At 41.7% G+C, this 27266-nt stretch overlaps 1 protein-coding gene across 1 annotated transcript; it reads left to right on the top strand.

Moving 5' to 3' along the window:
• Positions 1–1223: 1223 nt before the first annotated feature.
• On the top strand, positions 1224–25674 carry LOC308306604 (very-long-chain enoyl-CoA reductase-like; the record flags this gene model as incomplete). The annotated part of the gene is made up of 11 exons (XM_080751643.1): positions 1224–1311; positions 17780–17824; positions 19403–19506; positions 20360–20475; positions 21485–21590; positions 21703–21775; positions 22972–23015; positions 23124–23184; positions 23854–23942; positions 24365–24410; positions 25547–25674. 11 exons carry the CDS (start codon positions 1224–1226, stop codon positions 25672–25674), a joined length of 900 nt encoding a protein of 299 aa, XP_080607769.1.
• Between the last annotated feature and the right edge of the window lie 1592 nt (positions 25675–27266).

The raw sequence follows: 27266 nt of genomic DNA, 5'->3' as shown, positions 1-27266 counted from the left end.
ATTTTCACGATTTTTCCAAAAATAGCAGATCTACAAGCTCACATAGCGGCACCCGGTGCCGCGCTGTGAGCTTGTAGATCTGCTATTTTTCAATAGTTAGAGCATAATAAATAATAAGCAAAATAATGATACACAATAATGTGTACCTGAGACATGGCCAAAGCTCTCTAGTTTATAGACTTGTTTGAATCATCATGATACGCGCTCAGTAAATCCATCCGCGGGGACCTGAAGCATGTACGCTGACATTTTGCACCATATACGCTGCGTGGGGGACATAGAACCTGGGGAACATAGAACCTTTTTGGGGGGAAGTGGGGAACATAGAACCTTTTTGGGGGGGAAGTGGGGAACATAGAACCTGGGGAACATAGGACCCCTCAGGTCTCTAGGTAAACAAAGACTATTATAACCGGTGTTGGTATCTACCCATGCTTCAAAGACTTGAACAGACTAGGCCGTGGCATCTACCCATGCTTCAAAGACTTGAACAGACTACAGGAGGCCGTTCAAACAAAGGACGGGATTTGAATACAGTGTGAAACGTAAATACACTTGAAATCTCAAAGGAGAGATGCCCATTTGTTGGTCTGACTGGTCAACTTTCAAAATCATATTCATTATGACGAATTAGCAAGCATTTTCGGTCTGATCAGATACTATGATGCTCTGACATCATGCTCTGACATCACTGTGATGTCAGGGGAACCACACTAACATAATCATTTTATGTCCATATATGGAGTTCCCTGATGACATCAATATTAAGCCCATATCTAACAGGACTTCATATGGGAATGCCCAAATATGGAGGCCACCTCAGCCACATATCACACTAACAGAATCCATATATGGCCAAGACAGATGGCCAAGACAGCCCATATCTGTGTGGCTGGTTCTACAGACAGGGATCTCCCTATATGGGCATAAAAGGGATTGTATGTTAGATGTCATAGACGTCATAGGACCTTCACATAACGAACAACTGAGTAAGCATGCTTGGGCTCTCACAGCATATCTCTATATACAGTACATGGATCTCCATATATGGGTACCAGGGGTCTCCATATATGGGTATTGGTCCGATACAATGAGAGTACTTTTTTCCACCACTGGCTACTGTTTCAAAGTGTCATCCCCCAACACTGCATGCAAAGTGAGGGACCAGAGGGGGTCCTCTACAGGAGCCCCACCCTGCATGGAAGCATGTCTGCTACTAAACAATGGAGCGCTGCTCTGTTGGCCTCCAGATGAACAAAAACAATGCCAATCCTTCTCACACCCTGGAGCCGCTGCAGCCTCACCTGTGGAGTCACCTTGTGTTGTGTTGAGGGCACAAATGAGACTTCACTACATTCTCAAACTGTGGGTCGGGACTGTGTGTGTGTGTGTGTGTGTGTGTGTGTGTGTGTGTGTGTGTGTGTGTGTGTGTGTGTGTGTGTGTGTGTGTGTGTGTGTGTATGGGGGGGGGGGGGGGGGGGTAGCTTAATGTGCAACCTTGTTTTCTCACTCAACAGTAAACAAACCAGGATAAGTGTATAGAGCAGTGGTCTCAAACTGGCGGCCCGCGGGCCAAATCCGGCCCGCGAGACGATATTTTGTGGCCCCCACCTTAATATGAAAGTTTAATGTTAGTGCGGCCCGCGAGTTTTATATGAATGGCACTTTTACAGTGTTGTGTGCGGAGCTGACGAACCTACCATTACCAATCACGGTGGTGTAGTATACGGCTCTCGGGGGCATGACATCGATCGGGCTTGATGCAAGCAGAGAAACATTTCTCAATGAGTGAAAGTTACAGCAGCGTTGCCATTGGTTGTCACGGCCCCCCAAACTTCCCGAAATGTGCGATACCGGCCGAACGGTGCGTCCGGCGTCGTTGAATGGCGCACCAATGCGTTCGGAATTCCGAGGACGTCTTAGCCGCCACTTGCTCAACGTCGCAGTGCCCTTATTCACATTTTTATTTACTTTTTCACAAAAATGCCCACGATTCATGTGAAAATTCATTAAAGTAGCCGATCTACATGCTGACATTTTTTTTGTCCGTTTTCAAAGGTTCTAGATATCTCCAGAACGGGCAAGAGGAGCTGATTCCAGAAATGCAACTCCCATGAGGATTGGTCAATTGGTTGTCAAGAAAATGTAAGTTACATGACAGTGAATGTTGGGGAAATTCAGCATATCTGCTGAAAATCGTTTGTTTTCTGAGGCCATTTCTAGCCTACTGAATGTTTTTTGTGCAAAACAAATGCCTGCAATGGATTCAGCATCACCACAAACCCCTAGTTAGACCCCTCAGATCCTCCTTAAATACCCAGAAAAAAAGAATAATTCTGGGTATTTTCCACCTGTATAGAAAGTCACTGGGAGCCCAACTTGATTTGGCCGCTGTGACGACCCCGAAGGTCGCAGACTCGGGCGCCCTAGCTAAATCATTAGAGCAAGCCCTGGGCTACATCTGTGCAAACTTTCGCGCTTTAAGTCAAAATTGCACGAAATTAGCATTTGCTCCCCTAAATCCCCACACTAAAACAGAGTTATTCATCTTTGTCAGTATTTGGCTGCTGAACCCTGGAGCTGAGGTGCAGCGCTTGTTGCTGTCAATGTATTGCAAGAAGAGACAAATGGCTGTTATGCTGTCTCCAACTTGGAGGCACCGACCAAAGTTCTCCAGCAGAGGGCAGTCAGTCCCCACATGGAAGAGGTCTGTTGAGAGGAGAGTGGCTCTCCACTCACCCTTGATGTCAGTGGTAGTGAATAGTGCTATCCACTCATATATATCTCTGCTGTCGGGCCGAAACCTCCTAACTCCAAAATGTTCATTTTCGGGAAAATTAGCTCAAGTGGAGTTAGGGGGTTTTGACCGAAGGGCTTTTTACTACTTTCCATTGGTTCAATATTATTTTAACCAACACTCAGATGTAAAGGGTGTTCAATAGCCCTGATTTATGCCAAAAAAGAATGAGTTTTTGGCCAGACAGTGACGGACGCTCATTAGTGCCTACTGAAGTTATATGACTCACTTAGTGGATTGAAAGAAAAATTATCACCAAATGTACACTAGGACTATTTAAAACATGAGTGTAAATGCATTGTGATGAGACAAAAATCTTTTGATTTTCTTTTCTACACACCATTATAATGTTCTTATTTTGATCATAAGACCCAATAACAGAATGTCAAGTCTCCAGGTTTCTTCATAATATGACACTGATTTATACCTCACTATATGGCTCGTGGTTCTCAAATGTTTTATTTGCAAGGACCCCTGTAACTCTGAGAGTGTACAAATACTGAACACTCTCAGAGTTGCAGACCTGTTATGGTCACTCAGGGGCTAGCTCTTTGTGTGTTTCTGGTAATGTTATTGTCCACAATTTTTTTATGTCCGTGGCAAACATTTAATTTTGACAAAGATGTCCACCACCAGCCAACATGGCGATGCAAACCATGGAACATAATACAGAAATGTAACCAGGGCTGTATTAAACATTGGGCCAGTGGGGCCGTTGCCAGGGGCCCATGGCTCTTAGGGGCCCTTGGGGGAACTGGGCCACGTGGTCATTAACAATATACTAAAGTTAAATGTATAGGTTAATTACAAATCAAATGTGTGGGGCCCTCCTCTGTTGTCTACAGGTGCTTTCTTTGCCCACAGATGATCATCATGGCTTAAAATCTGAGCTGGATAGTGCGAGTCGGGAGGGAGGGGGGGTTATAGTGGAGGGTCGGGGGGCCCTAAAAAATGATAGGCCAGGGGCCCTCACTGGGGTTAATCCGTCCCTGAATGTAACTAACCCATGGCCTGTTCAAAACATTCTGAATGCTAGTAGGCCTACTGTATGTCTAGTAATGCATGTTTTCTTATTTTTTTTTTTATTTTTTTTTTTAGAGAGAGCAGTGCCACTACTGTAATAAAACACTACAAAGGAACTGTGAATGATGGCATTGTGTATTAAACCCATTTTCAGGGCATGGTACAACACGTTATAGTTTTTCTCCTGAGTAAATGCACATACCTGCCAACACTTTGTTGAAAGCACATTTAATAATTCTATGGTGCTCAGGCCCTTTGAGGAAGTCTTGTGCAGTAGACATATACAGTAAATGACACTACTTTATAGTGTCTAAAAAAAATAAGTAATATACTTCTGACATGAATGTTACAGAGTGTGCCATTAATCAGAACTAGATTGAAAGGGTAAAGCTACGCTTGACATTCTGCTTCACGTCTCCAATGACTGATGGTGACCTTATTGTGTTGGACACGTGGATCTTTAAAAACGGCCACCAGAGACATAGACTATACAGAATATATACCTTACTTCGTCCCGAGGGGGAAATTAAGTATTTTCGCTGCCCACATGGAGCGCGTGAGCAATTGGGGGTTAAGAGTCTTGCTCAGGGAGACACATCGAAATTGCTACCCTGGCCAGGAATCTAAACCAGGAACAACCAGGGGCTCGGGTTCCCAAGGCAGGCTCCCTAACCATTCAGCTATGACCCGCAATATATCAAAAGGCTGTGCAACTACTTCTTTCAGGTCAATATTTGAAGCACATTAAACCTGGCAACTCTTATTTTGGGCATGTCATTAAAGCCGTGAGCTAGTAGAAAGGCTATTTTCACACAACACCATCACAAAGTGTAAAATAGGACTCAAGTGTCACCATAGTTAAATGGATAGTTCACCCCAAAAAGTTTTTTTTTCCCCCCACTGTTTACTCACCCCATTGAAACTTGAATTCATGGATATAGTGGATAGTTTTTGTTGCAGCTCTAAGCCAATAATTTGAGGAGACTCTTTGTGTCTCCGTAGAAGCAGGCTCTTTATGTCCAGGAACCACTGCTGGTCATCAAAATAATTATTGGCTTTAGGAATGTGACAAAAATTCCAAAATATTCATGAATTCAAGTCACCATGGGGTGAGTAATCGATAGAAAAAAGTTATTTTTTTGGGGTGAAATATCCCTTTAAATAACCCAAAATAACAATCACTCTGACAATGTAAGAAATTCAACTATTACAATAGTTACACAATGGAATGGATTAATAACTTCTCGTGCCAAGATGTTTTTGCATGGGAACCCCACGATTGTGCACGTAGATTTATTCATTATTGACATTGACCTGCCTACATTAGGGAACTCGCAAAAGCTTCCCCTACGAAAAGCAATATGAACAGACCAACACCATCTCACAATAGACTTTTTACAGTGTGTTTCTCCCATGTGATTCAGCCATTCAGAGACCAGGCTCCACATATTACAAACCCAACAGCTAACATACGACGCCTTCATGCCGCGACACACACCCAAGGAGCCTAAAATAACTCTCCTATACAGTATATACTTTAATAGAGAGAATTCCCATATGGAACTGCTTGCGCTGTAACCCAATGCATGCAAAACGGAGGCTCCGTGGGAGTATCTTGTATCCAGATTTATTGTGTCTAGATCTATTTGAGACATATTGCTTTTCATTCCTCGCGGCTCCGGTGTCCATGTGTGATTGGAATTCTAGGGTGGACTTCCGTTGTGCTTCAAAAGTGAATGCAAATATTTATTGAAACCACTGTAGGCCTATGCGCTTTTCAGAATGCACAAAATCCTAGACCAGATGCAAGAATGGAACATGCAAGAGTTAGACAACAATTGCAGAAACACTGCAAAAGCTATGGGGACAGAATCACTTAGACCACTCACATGAAAATTTGGCAAACTAAATATCTAAATATGCATATTTAACATTGCGTTCACATTAGGTTACAACTGTGAACACATGACTCCCTGACCACCTCCAACAGAATGCTGCGTCTCAAGTCCTTAAATCAAATCCTATTTCCTATTTCCTTGCTTGTATGTTAGTCCCTCCCATTGAGGAAATAGTGAAGAGGAGACGTCCCATTTCTGATGACAACATCACAGGTGATAGGGCCATCTCCCTTGCAGGGGCGTTCTATTGTTAGTGGGCGGGACTAACATACAAGGAAATAGGAAAGAAGTGTAGGAAATAGGATCTAATTTAAGGACTTGAGAGGCAGCTTCGGCTTTAGTCCCCTTTTCCAGAAGGTGGCATAAACATTTCCTGTTCCGGGTCACTTTCTCATGGCTTCATTTGATTGGCTCAGTGGCAGTTTTGAACCGGAAACACAAGAAGGTGTGTTTTTGGTTAACACCTGCTGCTGAGCCACGAAGTATTGGCCCATCCACTTAGTTCAGATGCAGGTGCATTGCATTGGACAGTGAAAACGGAAGCGATCATGAAAAAAAAACATCTCCATGAACCAAAAATCGATATAATTCTTGTCCAAAATATAGTTTATGTCCAAAATGTTTACTCTTCAGGATTCAAATTCAAAAGCGGCAGATCTACAAGCGTTTGTGCGCCGCTGTAGTAATGATAAAGTCATTCATTCATTTAGTCAAAGGGCATTCATTTACGAAGAAAACTCCCAAAAGTTAGATATGGAAGCCACGTTGATCAACTCCTCCGGTCTCTCCAAGAACAACGATTCTCGTGTGACAAATAACTTGCTGCTCATTGCTCACACTGGAGCTGTGATCACATAATTTTTGAAAACGTCTTCAGCGCAGATGAAGGAATGAGCTGGTATGCACGTGCAGACAGACCCCATGCGGCCCAGATGTCAGCGCGTGACCCCACTGTGGGCTAATCTCATCTTCTGCTGAGTCAGCATGAGTGCCAGGGCCTCAGAGTGAGTGTTGCCACGTCTGCTTATTATAAGCGACTTTTTGTCTTGTTTTTCCTGTGAAGTTATTTACAAATATTGGTAGCTGTGAGTTGCAGTTGTTGGGCTTTTTCCAATTTTTGTATTAGGGCCTATTATTGTTTAAATCAGTTCTCAGACATTTGCATGTCAAGGATGCCATAGGCTAATTAGGGTATTCCCCATGAAAACACGTTCAAATATATTCCAAATATTTAACCTTTTCTCTTCAAGAAAATGAAAATAACAGATCTACAAGCTCACAACGTGTCTCTATTTTCAAGTAGCCAATGTAGCCTATGTACTTTTTTTTGTTGCAGTTCTTTATTTAGGGAAAAGTATGTACATCCTGTCACAAAATTCCATCTATATATAAATATATACACATGTATAACATTGGTAGAGGATGATTTTGTTTCAGAATAAAACTCTTCCTAAATTACCATCCATTTTCTTTTTTTTTTAACCAATTCACACAAACATAAAAGGAAAATAAAATAAAAAAATATGAACTATTTACATTGAGGACAGGGAAGCAGACCTGAAAATGAAATGTCAGAAAAACCAAAGAGAACCTCGTGGCTTTTTACCAGCTATGTCCTTGATAGGTATTTTGTTATGGTTCATATCATCTTTTTATCAATACATATTGATGACCACCTGACCCTGACTATGTCATATAATGTCATGTACAGTACACACAAGGTCTGGTAGAAAGGCCTTATCTACTGCCATGGAGCCTGTTCCTAAAACAATGAGAATTGTTTTGGTTCAGCTCAGACGGCAAGGACATCTCTTCCCCCAGGAATCTACTGTATATGGACTCTTTGTCTTGTCATTCGTGGACAAGAAACATATCCTATGAACTGTTGAAACGTCATCTACTGACTGACCAAATGACCATACATAAACTCATGTCAAAACATAATTTGTCAGAGAGAGCACGAACCATTGATTATTCTGTTGTACCTTTGTCTTGAATACTCTCTCTCCATAGTAAAACATTCCATTCTCACTCTGATCACTCTCCTGTCTTATTTCTGTGTGAGGGATTATTGTATCTCATAGGGGAATAAGAAGGTGTTGTTGTTTAATAATAATATATTCATCAGTCCTTGTGTTAGGGGGGAAAGAAATCACATACAAAAGAAGCCTGTGTACTTCACGTCTTCTGGGCGTGTTCTCATAGACCTGCTGGCTGCTTATTTCCCTCACAAAATCTGGCAACAGGGGCCCAGAGTGTCATAAGTCTCTTCCCGGGGCAGGTGGCTTCGTGGTGGTGGAAGAACGTTGGCTCCGCAAGACTCTCCATCTATTCACCTTCTTGTGCATTTTTAAAAATACTTTTTTTTTATCACCCTTAACTTCTGTTCTATACCTCTGTTTTCCTTGTTAAAGTTGTAGTCCTTAACGTTCTGTGAATAAAATGTTTAAACAATCATGTAGGATAGAGTAGCAGTAGCCTCTGTTGATACAATTGACTAACTAACTCAATTGCTATGGTTGTAGGTGTTCTCCCTAATATTCTCTCTGTCTGTCTGTCTGTCTGTCTGTCTCTCTCTCTCTCTCTCTCTCTCTCTGTCTGTCTCTCTCTCTGTCTGTCTGTCTGTCTGTCTGTCTGTCTGTCTGTCTGTCTGTCTGTCTCTCTCTCTGTCTGTCTGTCTGTCTGTCTGTCTGTCTGTCTCTCTCTCTGTCTCTCTCTGCATTTGATGTATTACCCTGTGCTGTCCTTGCTTATTGTAAGTCGCCCTGAATTAAGAGCGTCTGCTAAATGTCTGAATTGTAAATGATCTCTCTCTCTCTCTCTCTCTCTCTCTCTCTCTCTCTCTCTCTCTCTCTCTCTCTCTCTCTCTCTCTCTCTCTCTCTCTCTTTACACTAGTCATGGTTGGACTCCAGTGCCAATAAGTGTCTCTCCCCAAAAGTTCATGACTGAGACGGGGGAGGAGAGGAGATGAACGGGCACGGGGAGGGGCAGAGGGGAGGAGGGGGTAGTTGTCTCCTGTGTGATACCCTGTCCCTCCCTGCACTCTCTCACTGAATGTTGTGTGTATGAGTGTGTGCGTGTGAGAGAGAGAGATGGGATACCAGAATGCGAGAAGGGATGTCGACAAGAGGTCAGTCTCTGCTGGCGCGGTTCCGGAGAGAAGAGGAACCTCTTGGCTATGTGCTGTGGGCAACGTGTGTGGACTGAGGGGTTCGGCGGCAGCATCCAACATGAGCAGAAGTAGGCCCACTTTCTTTGAGGTAAGTCTGGGTATCATTGTCTGTAACAACAGTGTTTCTCAAACTTTCAAAATGTCAAGGTCTCCCCTTAACTCTGACAGTGTACAAATGGAACCAAATGGGTTTGTACACTGTCAGAGTTACAGACTTGTATGGGTCCATTTAGACCCCCCTAAAGGAACCTAGAGAGTCCCTGGAATCCACTTTGAGAAACATTGGTCTATAATATTGATAGGTAGGCCTTGCCGCCTTGAAGTTGTGAAGCATACTTAAAAATTCAAAAGAATATATAAATAATAGTGTTATAGATATGTTATTTTGGTTTGATGATGTATTCAATGACTTGGATAAATGTGGATGAATGAACTTTAAAAGTAAGATAAGGTATAACTTTTTGGCAGTACACTGCAATGTGCATGCATTCATTATTATTCAACCAGTGAACTTATTGTGTTTGTAATATGCACACAAATTGTGTGTGGGCATGATGTGTGCATGCCTGCGTGTGTGCGTGTGTGCGAGCATGCCTGTAACTTACATGGGGGTGTGTAGAGGGAGTTGATGTACCGGCCGGTAGACAGTAGGCCAGTATGTGCAGTTCTAACCCAGAATAAAGACATTGTGAGATGAATCAACCCCATATCACGGCTAGCTGAATTCCAAAGCTTAAGTTTAAAGTTGTCTCTCATAATCACAGTCAACAAAGTAAAACCCATAGTGTTCATTCAACTGCTTGACTCCTTGACATGTTGTGTCTTACTTGAGGTGCTTAACTTGCGTGTCAGTTAGCAGTTTGTGTGGGTATTCTTAAAGTTTTCAGTATGAGAGCACTAGGCCTCCTCAAGCTGATTTATAGCTTTGCTCTGGCATTTCCAACATGCATGCAGTAGCCTACAGGGAACTGCATGCGTACGGTTACTATAGAGGCCACATGCAAAATTAGCACACATGTACACCTAAACTGGTAAACTACAGCTGTAGGCCTACTTCAATGTCACACATAGCTTATATATTTCAATGTGTGTTTTTTTTTTTCTTCGTCAATGAATGCCCTTATTTTTTTGTTAGGAAGAGTGTCACACGATAGTAGCAAAAATAGCAGATGCCTTGTTTTAAACATTTTTAGCATTTCTTGAAAAGTAACTGTTTTAGACATACAAGCTGGTTTCAACCCGACAGTGACGATATGTGAATGAATATTCTAAGACAGCGGTGGGTGTTAATATTTGTAGGCTAGGCAGTAGTATAGTAAGTGCCATGCCCATGTACAATATAGTGTTCCGTAGTCAGTTAAATCCCTAAAAAAAAACTTTCGGTTGTGTTGCAAATCAGCCATGCTGTTGTGATACTATATCCTATTTCTATCTGTCCTGTAGCTGCCAGAATGCATTACATGTAATTCAATAAGCCTCTTGTCAGTATTCTCTATCAATCATGGTTTTGCGGTTTATTTACAGCTAGTAGGGTGGAAGGTTATTATGGTCAATTTAGGGCAGACTGTCAATTGGCAGTGTACCAAAAGACTAAACTAAACCAAAAAAAATCATCTGAGTGCTTTATTGATTACACTTCCTGGCTGTTCGAAACAAGAAGTGATTCATAAGCCCTCTGTCCAATATTAAACCCCAGCGTTCCACATCCGTCTTGTGGGGGAAGCTTTCGCAGGAAATAGCAGATCGACATGCTCACAACGCAATACACTAGTAGATCCCTGAGGGACTCCGCCCATGAAGTTATTAAGGGAGAGTTATACTGCACTTAGTTGTTTTATGTGTGCTCCTGCCTCCTAGATTACTGTTGCACATTACTGCACTATCTAATATACAGGTAAATTGTCATTTGACAGTGTCTTGCAATGGTTGCACAGGTTACTTTTTTCATGTCATGGAAAGTAATGGGGTTGGACATATTCCGCCCGAGAGCGACAACTTGTTACAGGGCCATAAGTGTTCACTACTCGAGCCATTCCCAAAGCCTCTTAGACATCATAGACAACACAGACAAGAGTCTGCAGGCAGACACATATATCGCTGCTGTCGCCTGTTGTAGCCAACAGAAACCTCTTATCTCCAGATACTTTTAGTTTTTTTGTAAATGAATGCCCTACTACAACGTCACACAAAAGTATCAAAAGCAGATCCATAAGCAGTAGAAGGTCCATAAGTGCGATTCGCGGGTTTTGCACTGTGCGAAACCCGGCGCGAAGAAACACATTTTGAGCTTGTAGATCCAATCCGTGAAGCGGATGATTTGGGTTGGTCCAATCAGGGAAGCCGATGCATGCAATCTCAGGAACACACAGGCCTGTCGTACGGTCGTACGGACGGACGCTGTCCGACGCGTTGTCCGGAACAACGTTTGTGTAACAAAACAGACATGCAGAGAGTCACATTGATCTGATGATACCCGCTGGCACCGAACGGTATGCTCTCAAACAAATGTCCCAATAATGTCACTCAACAGGATGACAGACGGGGTGGAGAAAAGCAAAATGACCCTCCAACATCAACATGTCCCTGCACTTAAATGTCAGCAAGCCAAGCCTCATGCATGAACATAGCCAAAAGCACAAACACAAACAATGCAAAATCCTGAGCATAAATTTAATTCAGAGGGCAAAAACTGTACCCATACGAGTCTCTCTGAGTCAATTGACGCTCAGCATTTTGCAGTACAGTGCACGCAGTACATAAAAGAAAGCCATCAGTGAATGAGTATATTGACAGCAGACCTGTGGTGCTCTCTTAATCTGTGATGTGTATGTTCCTGGCATGGCTCAGCTCCCCGCCTTTTAAGAAAATATGCTAGTGAACTATAGGAAAAAGGAGGGGGCAAAGTACAGAGCCCTTTGGGACCCTGGTCAACAAAGCATAGGGTTTAAGTGGTTCTTTCTTTCTTTCTTTAGACAGGACAATGCTAAATTTGGATTGCAAATTAATGAACTTATACACTTATACATACATACATGAAAGTGAAATGAATCAGCTAATCGTGATCTCATGTAAACATACCGAATTTAACTACGGTAGATACGCTAATTTCCATCCATATAGTCCCCTGAGTGGTGAAACCAACACAGGTCTAAGGACTGAGCTTTCACTGTATTTTGATTCCTCATTAGCCAATTTTAATAGGATTGTCATAATATCTGCAAGCTCACAACATGTTGAAGAACAAAATAATGCTCATGTGGTTAATCAATTTGTTCTTATATATATTTTTTCATTTACATAAAAAAACTGTGCTTCTCAATAATTCATATTACGATGGAACCCTGTGTAGTGTATTAGCAGGACAATGTTGCAAGAGACACAACAGAGCCCAAAACGAGGGTGGCTGTGGCTCAGGAGGCAGAGCAGGTTAGCCAATGATCTGTGGATCCGTGGGTCAGTGGTTCAAATCCTGTCTCCTCCTGTCCACATGTCCATGTGTCCTTGGGCAAGACACTGAACCCCTCATTGCCTCCAATGAGATGGTCTGTGCAAGTTTGCCACCATCGGTATGTGGGAAGTGAGGACGCTGGCGTCGATTGTTCGACGGTTCACTTCCCATGTATGTATGAATGAATGGGCCATTGTAAAGTGCTTTGAGTTAAAGTACTATGAAACGCAATCCATTATTAAAACAATCACATGAAAACAGATCTAAAAAGTAATCGATAGAATAATCACAAAAAAACTAAAATCATCAGTTGCAGTTCCAGTAAATTCCTATAGTCTCTCTCTCTCTCTCTCTCTCTCTCTCTCTCGCCCTCCCTCTAGCCTTCTTGACTGTGGACTCAGCACATCTTCCGGTGTCCATTAGCAGAGTATTACGGTGTCCAGTAGACAGCAGTCCACTGTGCTGAGCAGTGCTTTCAGGGCAAATTGTGGTTGTTGGGCCGCCCGCCCTTCCTCCTCCATGCATATGCCGTACATCACCACACTGACACGCTCTAATTAAGATTAAAAAAGATCTGTGCTGTGTGCAAAACCTATGCAGTTGCAGGACAAGAAGAAGACGCATCCCTATTAGTCTTGGAGCCGCCGAGCCGGATGCGGTCATACTCATTATTCTGATTGGGAGCATTTGATCAGAGAAATGGCCAGTCAGATCAGTGTAGGGGTGCAACAGTTAATCAAACTTAATCGATGGTTCCTATTTTTGGAACGTTTCTTTATTCAACAAGCAAGGATTACGTTGTTATGTTAATATACAGTATGTCTTCTGTGTTTGACAGGTTGAAGTCCTGGATTCCAAGACAAGGAATCAGCTTTGTTTTGTAGATAAGGTATGTTTTTGTGTGTGTGTGTGTGTGTGTGTGTGTGTGTGTGTGTGTGTGTGTGTGTGTGTGTGTGTGTGTGAGAGTGTGTGTGTGTGTGTGTGTGTGTGTGTGTGTGTGTGTGTGTGTGTGTGTGTGTGTGTGTGTGTGTGTGTGTGTGTGTGTGTGTGTGTGTGTGTGTGTGTGTGTGTGTGTCACCTCTCATGGTTGCATGTTCTCAGGGTGATGCACCCTGTTGGGAGAGAGAACTCATACAGGATGCACAAGTGCAACTGGAATTGTTATAACAAAACTATTTGAATAAAAAATTGATAAATAAATGATAAATGCTTGTAACCTCTCCTGATTGGATACAATTGGTACCTGATAATGTGTTGTCTTAGACCCCTCTTACTGAACCAACATTGCATAGCAAAGATTGGTATCAGAACATAGAGCTGTAACCTTTTAAATTTGCCAGGTATAATCAGGTGAAAAACATTTCCATCAACCACATTTGCGCTAAGGAATATCCAAATGTGCTCAAAGTGTTAGTTCAGCTATTTTTGACATAAAGCTGTGTGAAATACTTGCCATTAAAATAGTGGTTACATAGGCTATGTATATTAATTCATTATCAGAGTCCCGTGGTCAGAGTTCTGGTCAGTTTTAGATGAATATAAAGTAGTTTCGGTAAGTTGGCAGGGGCTCATGGCCCAATCATTAAAAATAGATGAATCCACAAAACTAGCGTCATTTGTATTGTTGACCTATTTCTACCAAATAGACCAACTTTCGTTCAACTTTGACCCCTCTGTCACATGGTACTATTTTTTTGTGTCCAGTATCACTACGCCGCTGCAACGTATTTCCCCAAAACAAGGTGCTTTGCAGTCTGCTGATCAGAACGAAACCTCGCTCTATATGGTAGAAATAGGCCAACAATACAAATGACACTAGTTTTGTGGATTAACCACTATTTTAATGGCAAGTATTTCACACAGCTTTCATGTCAAAAATAGCTGAATTAACACTTTAAAGTACCAAAAGTAAAAGTACGCATACAATTTTTTCTAACATAATTGCCTCTGACATGTAGTGGAATGCAAGTACAGGATAAAGTATCTGGAAATAGCCTACTCAAGAGTAAAAGTACCTTAAAGTTGTACTCTGGTACAATACTTGTTTAGGCGTATGTACTTTGTTAATTCCACCAAAGGAAATGACTAACCACACTGTACGTTCTTGCATTCCATTCAGTTGGAGCCCCATACCACTGTAGCAGAAATCAAGACTCTTTTTCACAGATCAAGTGAGTGTTCACGCCATACCAAATGTCTCACTATGCAATGATCAGTTGTTGGTAAAATATACACATTACTCATTACCTTCATTTTAAAGTAATACATTTTGTTACAATATTACCGTCTGAGCAAGAGTAATTTATCCTATTACTTATTACTTGTTTTGTTACTTTTATCAAAATGCCCAAATTGAACAATGATAATTTATTGATATTTATTTAATAAAATGTTTAGACAAACATTTTATTAAATAAATATCAATAAATAATGTCATTAGATTACTGTATATGCAATCTGTAACATTGGTATACCCAGTGAGTCATTTTGGGGAATAAACAAGAAGTTAAGTCTCATAATGATGTACCGTGCATGTTTGTTCACGTCATACTTTACATCATACAACCCCTATTTGTTCATAAGGGGGTAACCCTATGTTCCCCAGGTTCTATGTTCCCCAGGTTCTATGTTCCCCAGGTTCTATGTTCCCCACTTCCCCCCCAAAAAGGTTTTATGTTCCCCACCCACCCTCCCCACAAAGAGGTTCTATGTTCCCCACCAAAAAAACAAAAAAACAAATATGTTCCCAACTCAAATGCAGGAAATGGTGGAACATCTGTGCACTAAGAACATGTGGGCAATCCTAATTTAGGTGCCCAGTTGCCCAAGTGCCCAGATGTCTTCACCCCTAAGTGCCCACTCGTCTATGTGCCCACTCGTCCAAATGCCCACATGTCCCTATTGCCAGGTGCCCACTCGTCCAGATGCCCAGTCATAACAAAAGTATGGTGTCCAGATGTCCCTAGTGCCCCCTGTCCCACTAGTATTCGTAATTTCTCCCCATTATTGGGTGTTTTGAGTTATTCATAATTAGAAATGAATGTTATCCTGCATTTTTGGATGAGGAAACATTGCTGCATTTTTGGATGAGGAAACATAGAATAGGGAACATAGAATCTTTTTTAAGTTGAGCGGGGAACATAGAACCTTTATATGTGGAGGTAAGTGGGGAACATAGAACCTGGGGAACATACTATAGGACCTTTTTTGGGTAAGCAGGGAACATAGAACCTTTTTTTGAGGGGTAAATGGGGAACAAAGAACCTGGGGAACATAGGTACGGTCCCGTTCATAACGGGACAGCTGGAACCTGGTCAGTAAAGTAACTTGGAAAATTAAAGTAACTCATTAACTAAGGCTAATTGTAATAATATAATACTGAATTGCCGTTTGGTAATGTGTTATATTGCTAGAATAACTGAAGGTTACGGATGTAACCATGGTTTGTTTACTTCTGGGAGAAAGGCAATCCCTTTGGGACATTCGCGCCTCCTAGCGCGACAACTGTAGTTACTTTAGTAAGTTAACTCCAACACTGGCAATGATGATACTCTTGTATTATCGTCTCTGTCGGGTAGAAACCTAATTTGTCCAAAACTGTTACTTTTCACGATGAAAATTTTAAAATAGCAAAAGTAGCAGCATGCAGATCTCAAGTTTCGAGCTTGCAGATCTGCTACTTTTGATTGCTTTCGTGTGACATTGTCATATGATCAGTAAGGCATTCATTTACGAAAAAACACAAAAACCTAGAATATGGAGAGTGTTATGCCCGACAGAAATGATATGTTGTACCCTGGTACCCATGCATGACATAATCAACCTTATCCATACAAACGATCTGTAACAACCTGATGTTTGTCCTGTGTGTCTTGACTTGACATCTCATATTATTTGACGTTATGATTTATATTGTTACTATAACCTTAGTTTATAAAACACCTTCACTGCCAAATATAAACGTTTTTTGGTACCCAGCTGTTGCCTGCCAAACGTTTATACATTTTACAATTTTTGGCCACTAGGGGGCACTGTTCACTAATATATGAGACAACAATGTGTTCACTTCTCTCTGGGCTGCCTGTGATGCTGATAAAAAAAATGTAAAAAATTAGATCATGTAATCAGCTTTCTGCACACCTTCAAAATGGCTGCCAAAATGGCTGCCATCCACATGCTGTTTGTGTGTGTTAATCTAAAAATAGATTTGTCTTGGGGTTGATTATATTTTTCTGCCAACTGCAAGGGGACAATGGACATCTTCTTTTTTTTTTAAAGCCAAACATGTATTAGATAGAGGTGTGGCCTAACCCCTGGCAGAGTTCGTTTACCGTATGTAAAGTTTTTAGACTTAAAGGGCTGTATTTTGATTGTCTTAAGTACCAGCTCCGACCTTTCCGACATAAAGTTTGATGGTCGGAGGTCGGAGACAGTATGGACAGGCCTTTAATTTAAGGCATAAGAGCTGGTACTTAAGACAATCAAAATAGAGCTGTTAAACAGTCAACAGAAATGTGCTATTAAAAAGCTGACCCTGTGCGAGGCCTGCAGTCTTCCTACTGTCAGTGTTTGTATAAGCCTGGGGCTGCCTCAGTCCACCAGAGCACTAAACTAATCCATTGTGATTAATTATTACTGGGCCTGGAGCCCAAACTGTCTGTCTGTCCTAATATGCCTCTAGCTCAGCCATTCCTAACTGTGGGCAGGGGGGCCTGCACTCGTGGGCCGCGGGGGTATTGCAAGTGGGGCCCCGAGTAAATGGCAAAATATAATGATTTGAAGAATAATAGACGGGTTTCTGGTCCACGTTACACTGATAAGGCTGGACTCACACATATGCGTGAAACATCTTCTCTGTATCGTCTGAGAATGGCCACTGGAGGCGCCGTACTAATGCATTGTCAATGGAAGGTTGTTTGGTTTTTTGTCGTTGCCGTGTCTCAAGCTCAACCGCAGCCTGTCTTTTGGCCAAGAGACACGGCAACGACAAAACACCAACCTTCCATTGACAATGCATTAGTACGGCGCCCCCAGTGGCCATTCTCAGACGATACGGAGAAGATGTTTCACGCAAATGTCTGTACGGCGCCTAAGAACTAGATGCGTGCGCAGGGTCGGTACCAAAATTAGCCAATGAAACCAGCGCTCCCCAAAACAACAGGTTTGGGGATTGGACGGAATTGATTACATGATACAATCAACTGTGCATTTAGTCTCAATGTTTGTAAACAAGAAACCAGTCTATAACAATATAATATATATAGTTATATTACCAAAAAAAATGGTGCAAAAAAAAGTTTGGGAATCGCCGTTTTAACTCCTTAAATGTGTGTGTGTGTGTGTGTGTGTGTGTGTGTGTGTGTGTGTGTGTGTGTGTGTGTGTGTGCGTGCGTGCGTGCGTGCGTGCGTGCGTGCGTGCGTGCGTGCGGTGTGTGCACAGATCCCCAGTGGTATCCATCCAGACAGGCCCTAACGCTTTACCCAAGTGAGTACAGTACATGTGTGTGTATTACCTCACAATGTTTAATAGATTGAATACAGCTATAACATGCTAATATACAGTTACAGTCTCACAGTCCCAAAAATGTCCCGAACATAAATGGTTCACAATCATGAAGAGTTCTGGTGGTTTCACATTGGATGATGGGTGCATTCAGGGACGTGCTGGCCATTGGGAAAAGCGGGACAACTCCCGAACGGCCGGTTCATTCCCGGCCGGTCCAGGCCGGCCATTAGGAAAGAAATTAAAATAAAATGTCGCCCTTCGTTCCATTTTGGGGGCTGGGTGGCCAACAAAGTAAATCGTCACTGTCGGACAGAAATCTTGTATCTCCAAGTTTCAAATCTATACATTTTTTCGCAAAGCAAAGACCTGCTTCATCATACTGTACAAGGCCGTTGCACAAAAGTAGTGAAAACAGCAGATCTACAAGCACACAACGCCTCGCGGTGCGAGGCGTTGTGTGCTTGTAGATCGGCTGTTTTCACTAGTTTAAATCATTTTTTAAATGATAAATACAAAACAAACGGTTTTGGACATACAAGATTTCCACCCGACAACGACGAAATATAACTCATGTACAATAATTGGCCCACTGGCTTGTTACTTGTAGTGATCTGAAATGGCAAATCTTTGAGTAGCAGCAGCGCTATAGAGAGAGTTCTCTCTCTATAGCCCGCAATGAGGGCCTCTACAACTCTTTTTCCCGGCTGAATCAGGGGCCCAGCACGTCCCTGTATAACATGCTAATATACAGTTACAGTCTCACAGTCACAAAAATGTCCTGAACATAAATGGTTCACAATCATGAAGAGTTCTGGTGGTTTCACATTGGATGATGGGTGCATTTATAGACACGGAACAATCCAGTCAGCTGGGACTTTAACTGATTAATTTCACTAAATTAATTACATTTACATGTTTTTACAATTTACGCATATTAAGGTCATATACTTATATGCAGTTATTAATGAATTACAAAGCCTCTATTTATTCGATTATTTTTTTAATAGAGTCCCAGCCCCAGTAAGGACATCAATACAGTATGTCCGTACACAGATTAATGTGTCGGTGACAAAGACATGGTTATTTTTTACACACCATAATGTTCTTTTTTTGATCAAAAGCCCCAATTACTGAATGTCAAGTCTACAGGTTTTCTTCAGATTATGTATGACACTTATTTACTTACTGTAACATATTAGGAGTCCAACTAGTACTAGTGATTCTCAAATGTTTTATTTGCAAGATCCTCCTTAATTCTGAGAGTGTACAAATGGAACCAAATTATTTAGTTCCATTTGTACACTCTCAGAGTTACAGCCCCTGCTGTGGTCATTCAGTCTTGTGTGGTCATTCAGGCTATCGTGCTTCTGGTAATATTGTCCACTCATCCTGTATGTCTGTGGGACTGTGGCAAAAATGGAATGTTGACAAAAATGTCCACAGTAAGCCAGCATGGCGAATTGGTGATGACCCCAGCTCCCAAACGTATTTTTTGTATCGTTTATACTACTCAATGAAGTAATGTCTTTGTTTTTTGTTTTGCGTGTTTGTTTCCAGGGGGTAAAGCCCTGTCAGACGATGAGACCCTACAGTCTCTACCTGTTGGAACCACCGCCACCATGTACTTCACAGACCTGGGCCCACAGTTAGCATGGCCTATGGTAAGAAGAGTCCCTTTATCTGTCAAGGCGAGGAGTGGATTTGAGGCGGGTTATTGTTAGGTTCACGCCCCTTGCGGCTTAGGAGCTTTCGACTACGAACCCTTCGGACTGCACAGAGGTGCCGAAAGTCGGGGGGATGACGTTTTACGATTGTGTCCCTATCGGGACGTAACGCTGAGTCGGCTCAAGCGGACTTCGCAGCGCTCGACACGGTGTCTCGCTCGCTTTAGCTCGCTCGCCGGTGTCTCACGGCCTCAAGTCCGCTTGAGATGGCGCTCCTCCGTCGTCTCCACCAGCCAAAAGTTCCCAAGCCGCGAGGGGCGTGAACCTATTACATTAACCCGCCTCGAATTCACTCCTCGCTTTGTCAAGCCTTCCTCTGCAGGAGGACTGATACTGTAATTCTGTAGAATGATTAAGCTTTCCTATGTTTGTGAATAGCAATGAATAGCAATGAAATGTTCTTATATTGCCAACAACGGCCTTAGTTTAATCTCTTAAATCACTTCTTAAAAAACACTTTTCTTTACTGGCTGATCAGATTTTTGTCAATTATTTATCCCTTGTTTTGTTTTGTTTTTTGCCTGATGTGTGATTAAATAGCCATATTTCATTTATAGATTGAGTTTTGAACTTAGTGTAAACAGATGGAAACAGAGGATGGATGCCCTGTGGGCGACCCCTGATGAGAATTAGACGAAAGAAGAACTTACTGGCCTTTGCTTTTTTTGTTTTTTTGCACGGTAACAGTTTTGAAAAGTGCTGTTTGAATAAACATTAGAAAAAAATAAACCAGTAAAAGATCATGTTTTCTGTGCTTTACTCTGTCTAACTCTTTGTAACTGGTTTTCAGGTATTTTTAGCAGAGTGCATGGGGCCTCTCCTCACCTACCTCCTCTTCTATTTCCGTGTTCCATACATCTACCCCCCCGGCCACACCTTCACCTCCAGCCCCTATACTGTTGTTACGTAAGTGGAAACACTTCGACTGCATCACGCAACTGTAGGCTATATATTGTTGTACAAACAACATCAACACAGAGATCTCACACGTTTATCAATAGACCAAGAGTAGCTATATGGAATGGAAAAGTAATTAGACCCCTCTTTTTCATTTTCCTTCTTGCTAAGTACAATGCACAAATACTTCCTACAATTCGTTCTATTGGTTGTTTTGGTCAGCCGTGTTTCTATTGCGGAGAAGCGTTGGGACAAAATTGGCCTCAGTCCTCCTCGGTGGTGGAAAAAGTACTCAAACGTTTTACTCAAGTAAAAGTATCAATACTGCAATATAGAAAAGACTTCGCTACAAGCAAAAGTCCGAAATTGAAAATTAACTTGAGTAAAAGTACCAAAGTATTGGCATTAAAATATACTTAAAGTAAAAGTACTCATAATGCAGATTGTCCCATTTCAGGTTTTCAAATCAAATCAAAAAAATAAATCCGACTGAAGGAGATATAGGGTGTTTTAATAATGACCTGGATGGACAGGTTTCCAAGACCATTTCTTTTTCATGTCTTTGATGGAGTTAGGAGGACAACTTTTGCAGAGGCTAATACATAAACACTGAATGATAAATACAGAAAGCCAACCACTGACATGAATTGGACTCCCCGCGCAAAATATTACTACAGTAGGTGCTGAAGGATCTAGGAATTATTCTACTGATTACTGGTTGTTTTCCATAATGTTTGATATGAGTGCAATACTAATAGATTTTGGGGGTCAATTTGATTTAGCTTTTAATGAAAATTGGATTGCAGATCTAAAAGCTCACAACAAGGCATCTCAATGCGATGCATTGTAGAGCTTGTAGATCAGCTATCTGCTATTGCGACTAAGCAGTGGTTAATCAGACTAATTGAAAACATAATTGATTGAATATTTGCTAGGAAAATGATTAAAACCTTACAATATGTTTGAGCACAACCAATCCCCAGTGTACCAACATCTCTCCTTCATGTGTGTCTCTCAGACTAGCCTGCGTTTGTCACACCTGTCACTATGTGAAGAGGTTGATAGAAACTATATTTGTGCATCGCTTCACTCGTGGGACCATGCCTCTCAGGACCACAGTGAAGGTAAGGCCATGAATGGACTGAAATGTGTAAGGTGAACCTGTAAAAAAAAAGCCCTCATAGATTGACACTAAGCACATGTAATGTTTTATTCTGGGTCTTTATTCTGGGTTAGCACTGCATATACTACTGGAGCTTCTCAGCATGGTTGGCCTACTATATCAACCACCCCCTCTACACACCCCCATGTAAGTTACTGCACGCACGCACACACGCACACACACACACGCACACCCATTCATAATGTAATCCATATTGTTTGTCTCTCGCTTCTAACTCTTTAAATATCCATTAATAAATACATGAAATAGTCGTTGGAGTCAGGTTTACATAATCCTCTCTTGTCATGTGTCTTGTGGAAACCTCATATGTTCCAAATGTTACGCTACTTTTCAGGATTCAAATGAAATAAAATAAAATGAAAAACGGCGAAAGCAGCAGAACCTCAAAACGTGTTGCTTCGTGACAATAAAAAAAAAAAAAAACCCTGCAAGTTAAAATAGAGGTTTCTGCCCAACATCAACGATATACTAAATGGCATCTTTCCCCTGGTTGGAGACTCTCGTCTCCACGTGACTGCTACACCATGTTGGTAGCACTACACACTGTACACAGGTAGGATTCAGGTGTCATTTCAGAAAAAAACTAGAGGGGAGCAAAAAAAGAAGTGTGAGCTTGTAGATTGGCTATTAAAAAGAATACATTTTCGAAATGCTCACCCACAATAGGGACGTCAGGTTGAAAGTGTCTGATCAATATGGTTACAGACAAGAAAACCCATATTTCAGACATCACATTGGGCATGGATCGAGATGCACCGTGCTGATCTGTAAAAAACTAAAACGTTCAGCTAATTATGCATAAAATAACTGAATTTGTGGTTCAATGTGAACGTTAGGGCAGGGGTCTTCAACACGGGGTCAGGGACCCCTAGGGGGTCCTCAGAGTTACTACAGGGGGTCCTCCAAATCTTTGTGTGATAGAAACCTTTTTTTCTCCTTTGTTGTATTAACCACTTGAACCCCAGTGTCCATATTCAAAGAACTTTAGCCACATATGGTGTAGAGGTGTAGAAGAGAAAAAGAGCAGATTAATTACTGAGTGAAAGGTCAAGTTGATCAACTATTGACAGTTCAAGTGTTTAAATATCTGAAAACACAAATTGACAGGAATCCAACATACACGGTTAATTGTGCTGTCAAACTATATGGAATATATGAAAAGGTTGTGGGGGTCCCTGCTTCATCTCTCTCTCAACTAAGGGGTCCTTGGCCTGAAAACGTTGAAGACCCCTGCGTTAGGGGGTCGCAACTGCCATCATCCACCGGGGGAAGCACCTGAATTCGTGATCTGAATCCAGATTGACTTTTACCTTCCTCCACAGCGTACGGAGACTCCCAGGTCAACTATGCACTAGTCATATTTGTGGTATGTACTGTATGTATGGCTGGCAACGCTCCACTGCTCCACCATAGATGTTCACAGTTTAATTCTAGTTCCCCACTGACTGTTTATCATGTAATCCCTTTTTGACAGTTGTGTGAGATGGGGAACTTCTCCATTCACTTGGCCCTGAAGGACCTCAGGACAGTGGATGGTAAGAGCCTAGATAGATCTATCAATTATCTATCAATTTATGCACATCGTTGCTGTCGGCAGGGACGTGCTGGCCATTGGGAAAAGTGGGACAACTCCCGAACGGCCGGTTCATTCCCGGCCGGTCCAGGCCGGCCATTAGGAAAATGTTGAAATAAAATGTCGGCCTTCGTTCCATTTTGGGGGCTGGGCGGCCAACAAAGTAAATCGTCACTGTCGGGCAGAAACCTCGTATCTCCAAGTTTCAAATTTATATATTTTTTTCGCAAAGCAAAGCCCTGCTTCATCATATAAGGCCGTTGCACAAAAGTAGTGAAAACAGCAGATCTACAATGTGTGCTTGTAGATCGGCTGTTTTCACTAGTTTAAATCATTTTTAAAATGATAAATACAAAACAAACGGTTTTGGACATACAAGGTTTCCACCTGACAACGACGAAATATAACTCATGTATATCTCCATATTCTATATATATATTTTTTTTTTAATTAATGCCCTGTTGATCACACAATAGCATCAAAAGTAGCAGATCTGCAAGCGTTTCGACTTGAGCTTGTAGATCTTATAGAATGGAGATGACACACCTCTGCCCGACAGCGACAGAAGTGATTGGTTTTACCATTACTTCACAGAAGCTGATGAAATCTAACATTTTGTATTAATTTGCAGGAACAAGGTGCAAAACCTTCCCTAATCCAACTAGGAATCCCTTCACGTGGCTCTACGTTTTTGTATCCTGCCCAAATTACACATATGAGGTACCACAAAACACTTGTTTTATTTACCGTACAGTATACTGTTAGACGCTGAGTGCTATTGATGCATTGTGAAGACTGTGGTCTATGCTGTGAGTATTGGATAGACAATATTGACCACGGAGTGTGATGATAAGTGACCATATAATATGTATGTATGAGAATGGTGCCTTAATGAAATGTATTTAGCTGTTGGCGGAATTTGCACTGGAATGTCTGTTTTTGTTTACATGTATAGTTTGTATTTGATGTGTCTGATAATCCCATATGGGATGGGTCAAATATTTGTCCAGATATGGAAATAAAATATTCACTCACTCACTCACGCACGCACGCACGCACGCACGCACGCACGCACACACAGTAATTCTAGTCTACAGTATAGTACTGTCTTTTAATCTGTCTATTCTGTCCATGTACTGTAGGTTGGAGCGTGGGTGAGCTTCTCTATCATGACACAGTGCTTACCAGGTAAAGTATAGCAGGCCAATACACATGTCATTACAATCAATAATAGGCCTATATCAGAATTCCAACCTGAGGGCCGCATTAAGTGAAGGTGGGGGCCCATGTAATGCATGCATGCACTCTGCCTCACATAGGTGCATTGTCCCGATAGTCACGAGAATTTTCCTATGTAGATCACTGTCTTTCTTCTCTTACCTCTTAACGTGGTCACGAGAATATCCGTCGTGCACGATCGGACTCCAACCATGAATCGTGCGTGTTTACGTTGTCCACAGCTTCAAAATAAATTAAAAAAAAAAAAACGTTGAAAAACCGACCATCCGTTCAAGAACTAGCTCCTGTGTTGTATAAACAGTGAGTGAATGGAACCATCCCATGGCTCGGAAGGAAATCTACTTCTGGTTGCCGGTTGCCATGGTAATAGTGCAGCGATCAAATGGGTCAGTGAAGAAACCGTTCCGAGAGGTTTAGTTCTGCTTTTTTGATTAAAAAAAGTATTTTAATTAAAGCTTATTAAAACTCATTTACTGCCTATGACTAGTTTGACGAATTATATAAGTGTGTCCACTCTGCCTATGACTAGTATGACGAGTTTGTAAAAAAAAAAAAATTGAAAAATTATTTTTGGACCCCATCAAATCTAGTAAGCATGATTTCAATCGCGATTTTGCATGTTCAACCCCCATACAACCCCAACTTTCAAACAGGGCGGCCATTTTTGATTACATAACATGTAAAGCATAATGGCTATTATCTCAAGAATGCCTGAACGGATTTCCAATCGGATTTTTTTGTTTGAAAGCTGTGAACAAACTGCACAAACATGGTGCATCATCTGTGCATGGGCGTGCATGATCCGTGCACTATAAATTACATTGAAGTCTATGGAGGCTTCTGGCGGGGAGCCCTGATGGGAGCTGTTTCAAAATGGCAGTAAATGAGTTAAATTCTCAGGATTATCGGGCCTGGCAGGGAGCTGTTAAATCTGTCCAACATTCATGTATCATGTGATCACTTTGCAATGTGAGACCGGAGAGAAAAATGTACCGGTAATAACATGAAAAAAAACAAAAAAACAGAAGGGCCCCATCCAGCTTTATGCACAATACATTCATGCTGGGTTTCTGTCGTCCTCACAGTGGCGCTGTACTCATTCATTGGCTTCATTCAGATGACTATCTGGGCCAAAGGGAAGCACAGAATCTACAGCCGAGAGTTCAGGGAGTATCCCAGCCTTCGCATGGCCATCATTCCTCTGATTCTCTGAAGAACGCTGCGCTGCACCGGCCTGATCCGTCTGGTTCCGTTTGTTGGGGAAAGAAAGCAATATACTGCTCTGTCACCCAATTCCATGTTGTTCTGTTCATCATGAGAGCAATAACAACATTCCAGGGACGTGCAGAGAATACTTGAGGGACCCCTGCTGAGGAAAAGGCCAAGTGACTGATCAAATAAATCCTTTGTTTACTCAAGGATTTTATCGACTAATTCAGGGGTCTTCAAGAGGGGGTCCGGGACCCCTGGGGGGTCCTCAGAGTTACTACAGGGGGTCCTCCAAATCTTTGAGTGATAGAAAGGTTTTCTTTTCTACTTTTTTATATTAACCACTTGAACCCTAGTGTCAATATTCTGAGAACTTTAGCCAAAAATAGCAGATCTACAAGCTCACAACGCCTCGCGCTTCGAGACGTTGTGAGCTTGTAGATCGGCTATTTTCGGCAAAGAGCATTGGTGTAGAGGGGAAAACAGCAGACTAAGTACAGAGTTAAAGGTTACGATTATTAAGTATTTACGGTTCAAGTGGTTAAATATCTGAAAACACAAATTGACATGAATCCAAAATAGGCCTACACTGATGATCGTGCTGTCAAACGATGAAACTATATGGAATCTATGAAAAGGTTGTGGGGGTCCCTGCTTCATCTCTCTCCCAACTAAGGAGTCCTTGGCCTGAAAACGTTGAAGACCCCTGGACTAATTGATAATTATTCTTTTTTTGTAAGACTATGATATTGACATTTTACATATCAGAAAGGCCTATGCAATCACAAGAACATTTGGAAGGGTGCCCCATCGCCATCATGCAAAAAAGATGTTGGTCTATTCATTTGACCAGTGAGGGTTCAACAGATTTGGCTCAGGGTTCAAGTCCTCTAGCCTCGCGTTGCCAGACAGCGTGACAGAGTCTGGCAACACAAGGCTACAAGTCCTTAGGTCTGCACATCTCTGCAATGTTCACCACTGAACCTCTCAATGTTTAAAACATGTTTAGGAATCTCAGACATAGACAATAAGAAGAATTTCTATGTATTAACTTTGTGATTGAATGCCTGTTGTGTGCCTTGGGTTGAATGCCTTGTATTTTGAATTAGCACTCAGGTAATTGCTGATAGGTTAGTGCTGAAAAACTGTTGTATATAGCTGTTACAATTTTCAGGACAACTTTTGCTGACTCTATGGAGGGAACATCTGACATAAAAGCATGTGATTGTGGCTAAGCACTAAGCAGCAACAAACTCAACAGTCTAATCTCAGGTCAACATGTTTTTTATCAAATGTTTCTTTATTTTCCTTGTGACATCCTGTATCGGTGGTCACATTAGCCGCATGAAAACAGTTGATCAAAATTGCACATATTAATGAAGCGCAAAACTTTACAGTACATTCATGGCTCACAAAACCACATCATAATTCCTGAGTGAGTTAGTTATAAAGCAGCAAAAGCAATTTTACACAATGAACAGCCGTATTGCACTAGCAGTTGTTGTTTTTTGTATTACTATTATCACAAATCTCCGTACAAAAGCCAAGCTTAAATCAATGCATCAATAAAGTGCTAAGACTATACCTTTTTGGCGC

Source organism: Nannobrachium achirus (assembly GCF_963921795.1).
Source record: "Nannobrachium achirus genome assembly, chromosome: 21".
Taxonomy (NCBI): domain Eukaryota; kingdom Metazoa; phylum Chordata; class Actinopteri; order Myctophiformes; family Myctophidae; genus Nannobrachium; species Nannobrachium achirus.
Note: the sequence above shows the minus strand (reverse complement) of the source record. Positions and strands in the feature narration are given on the sequence as shown.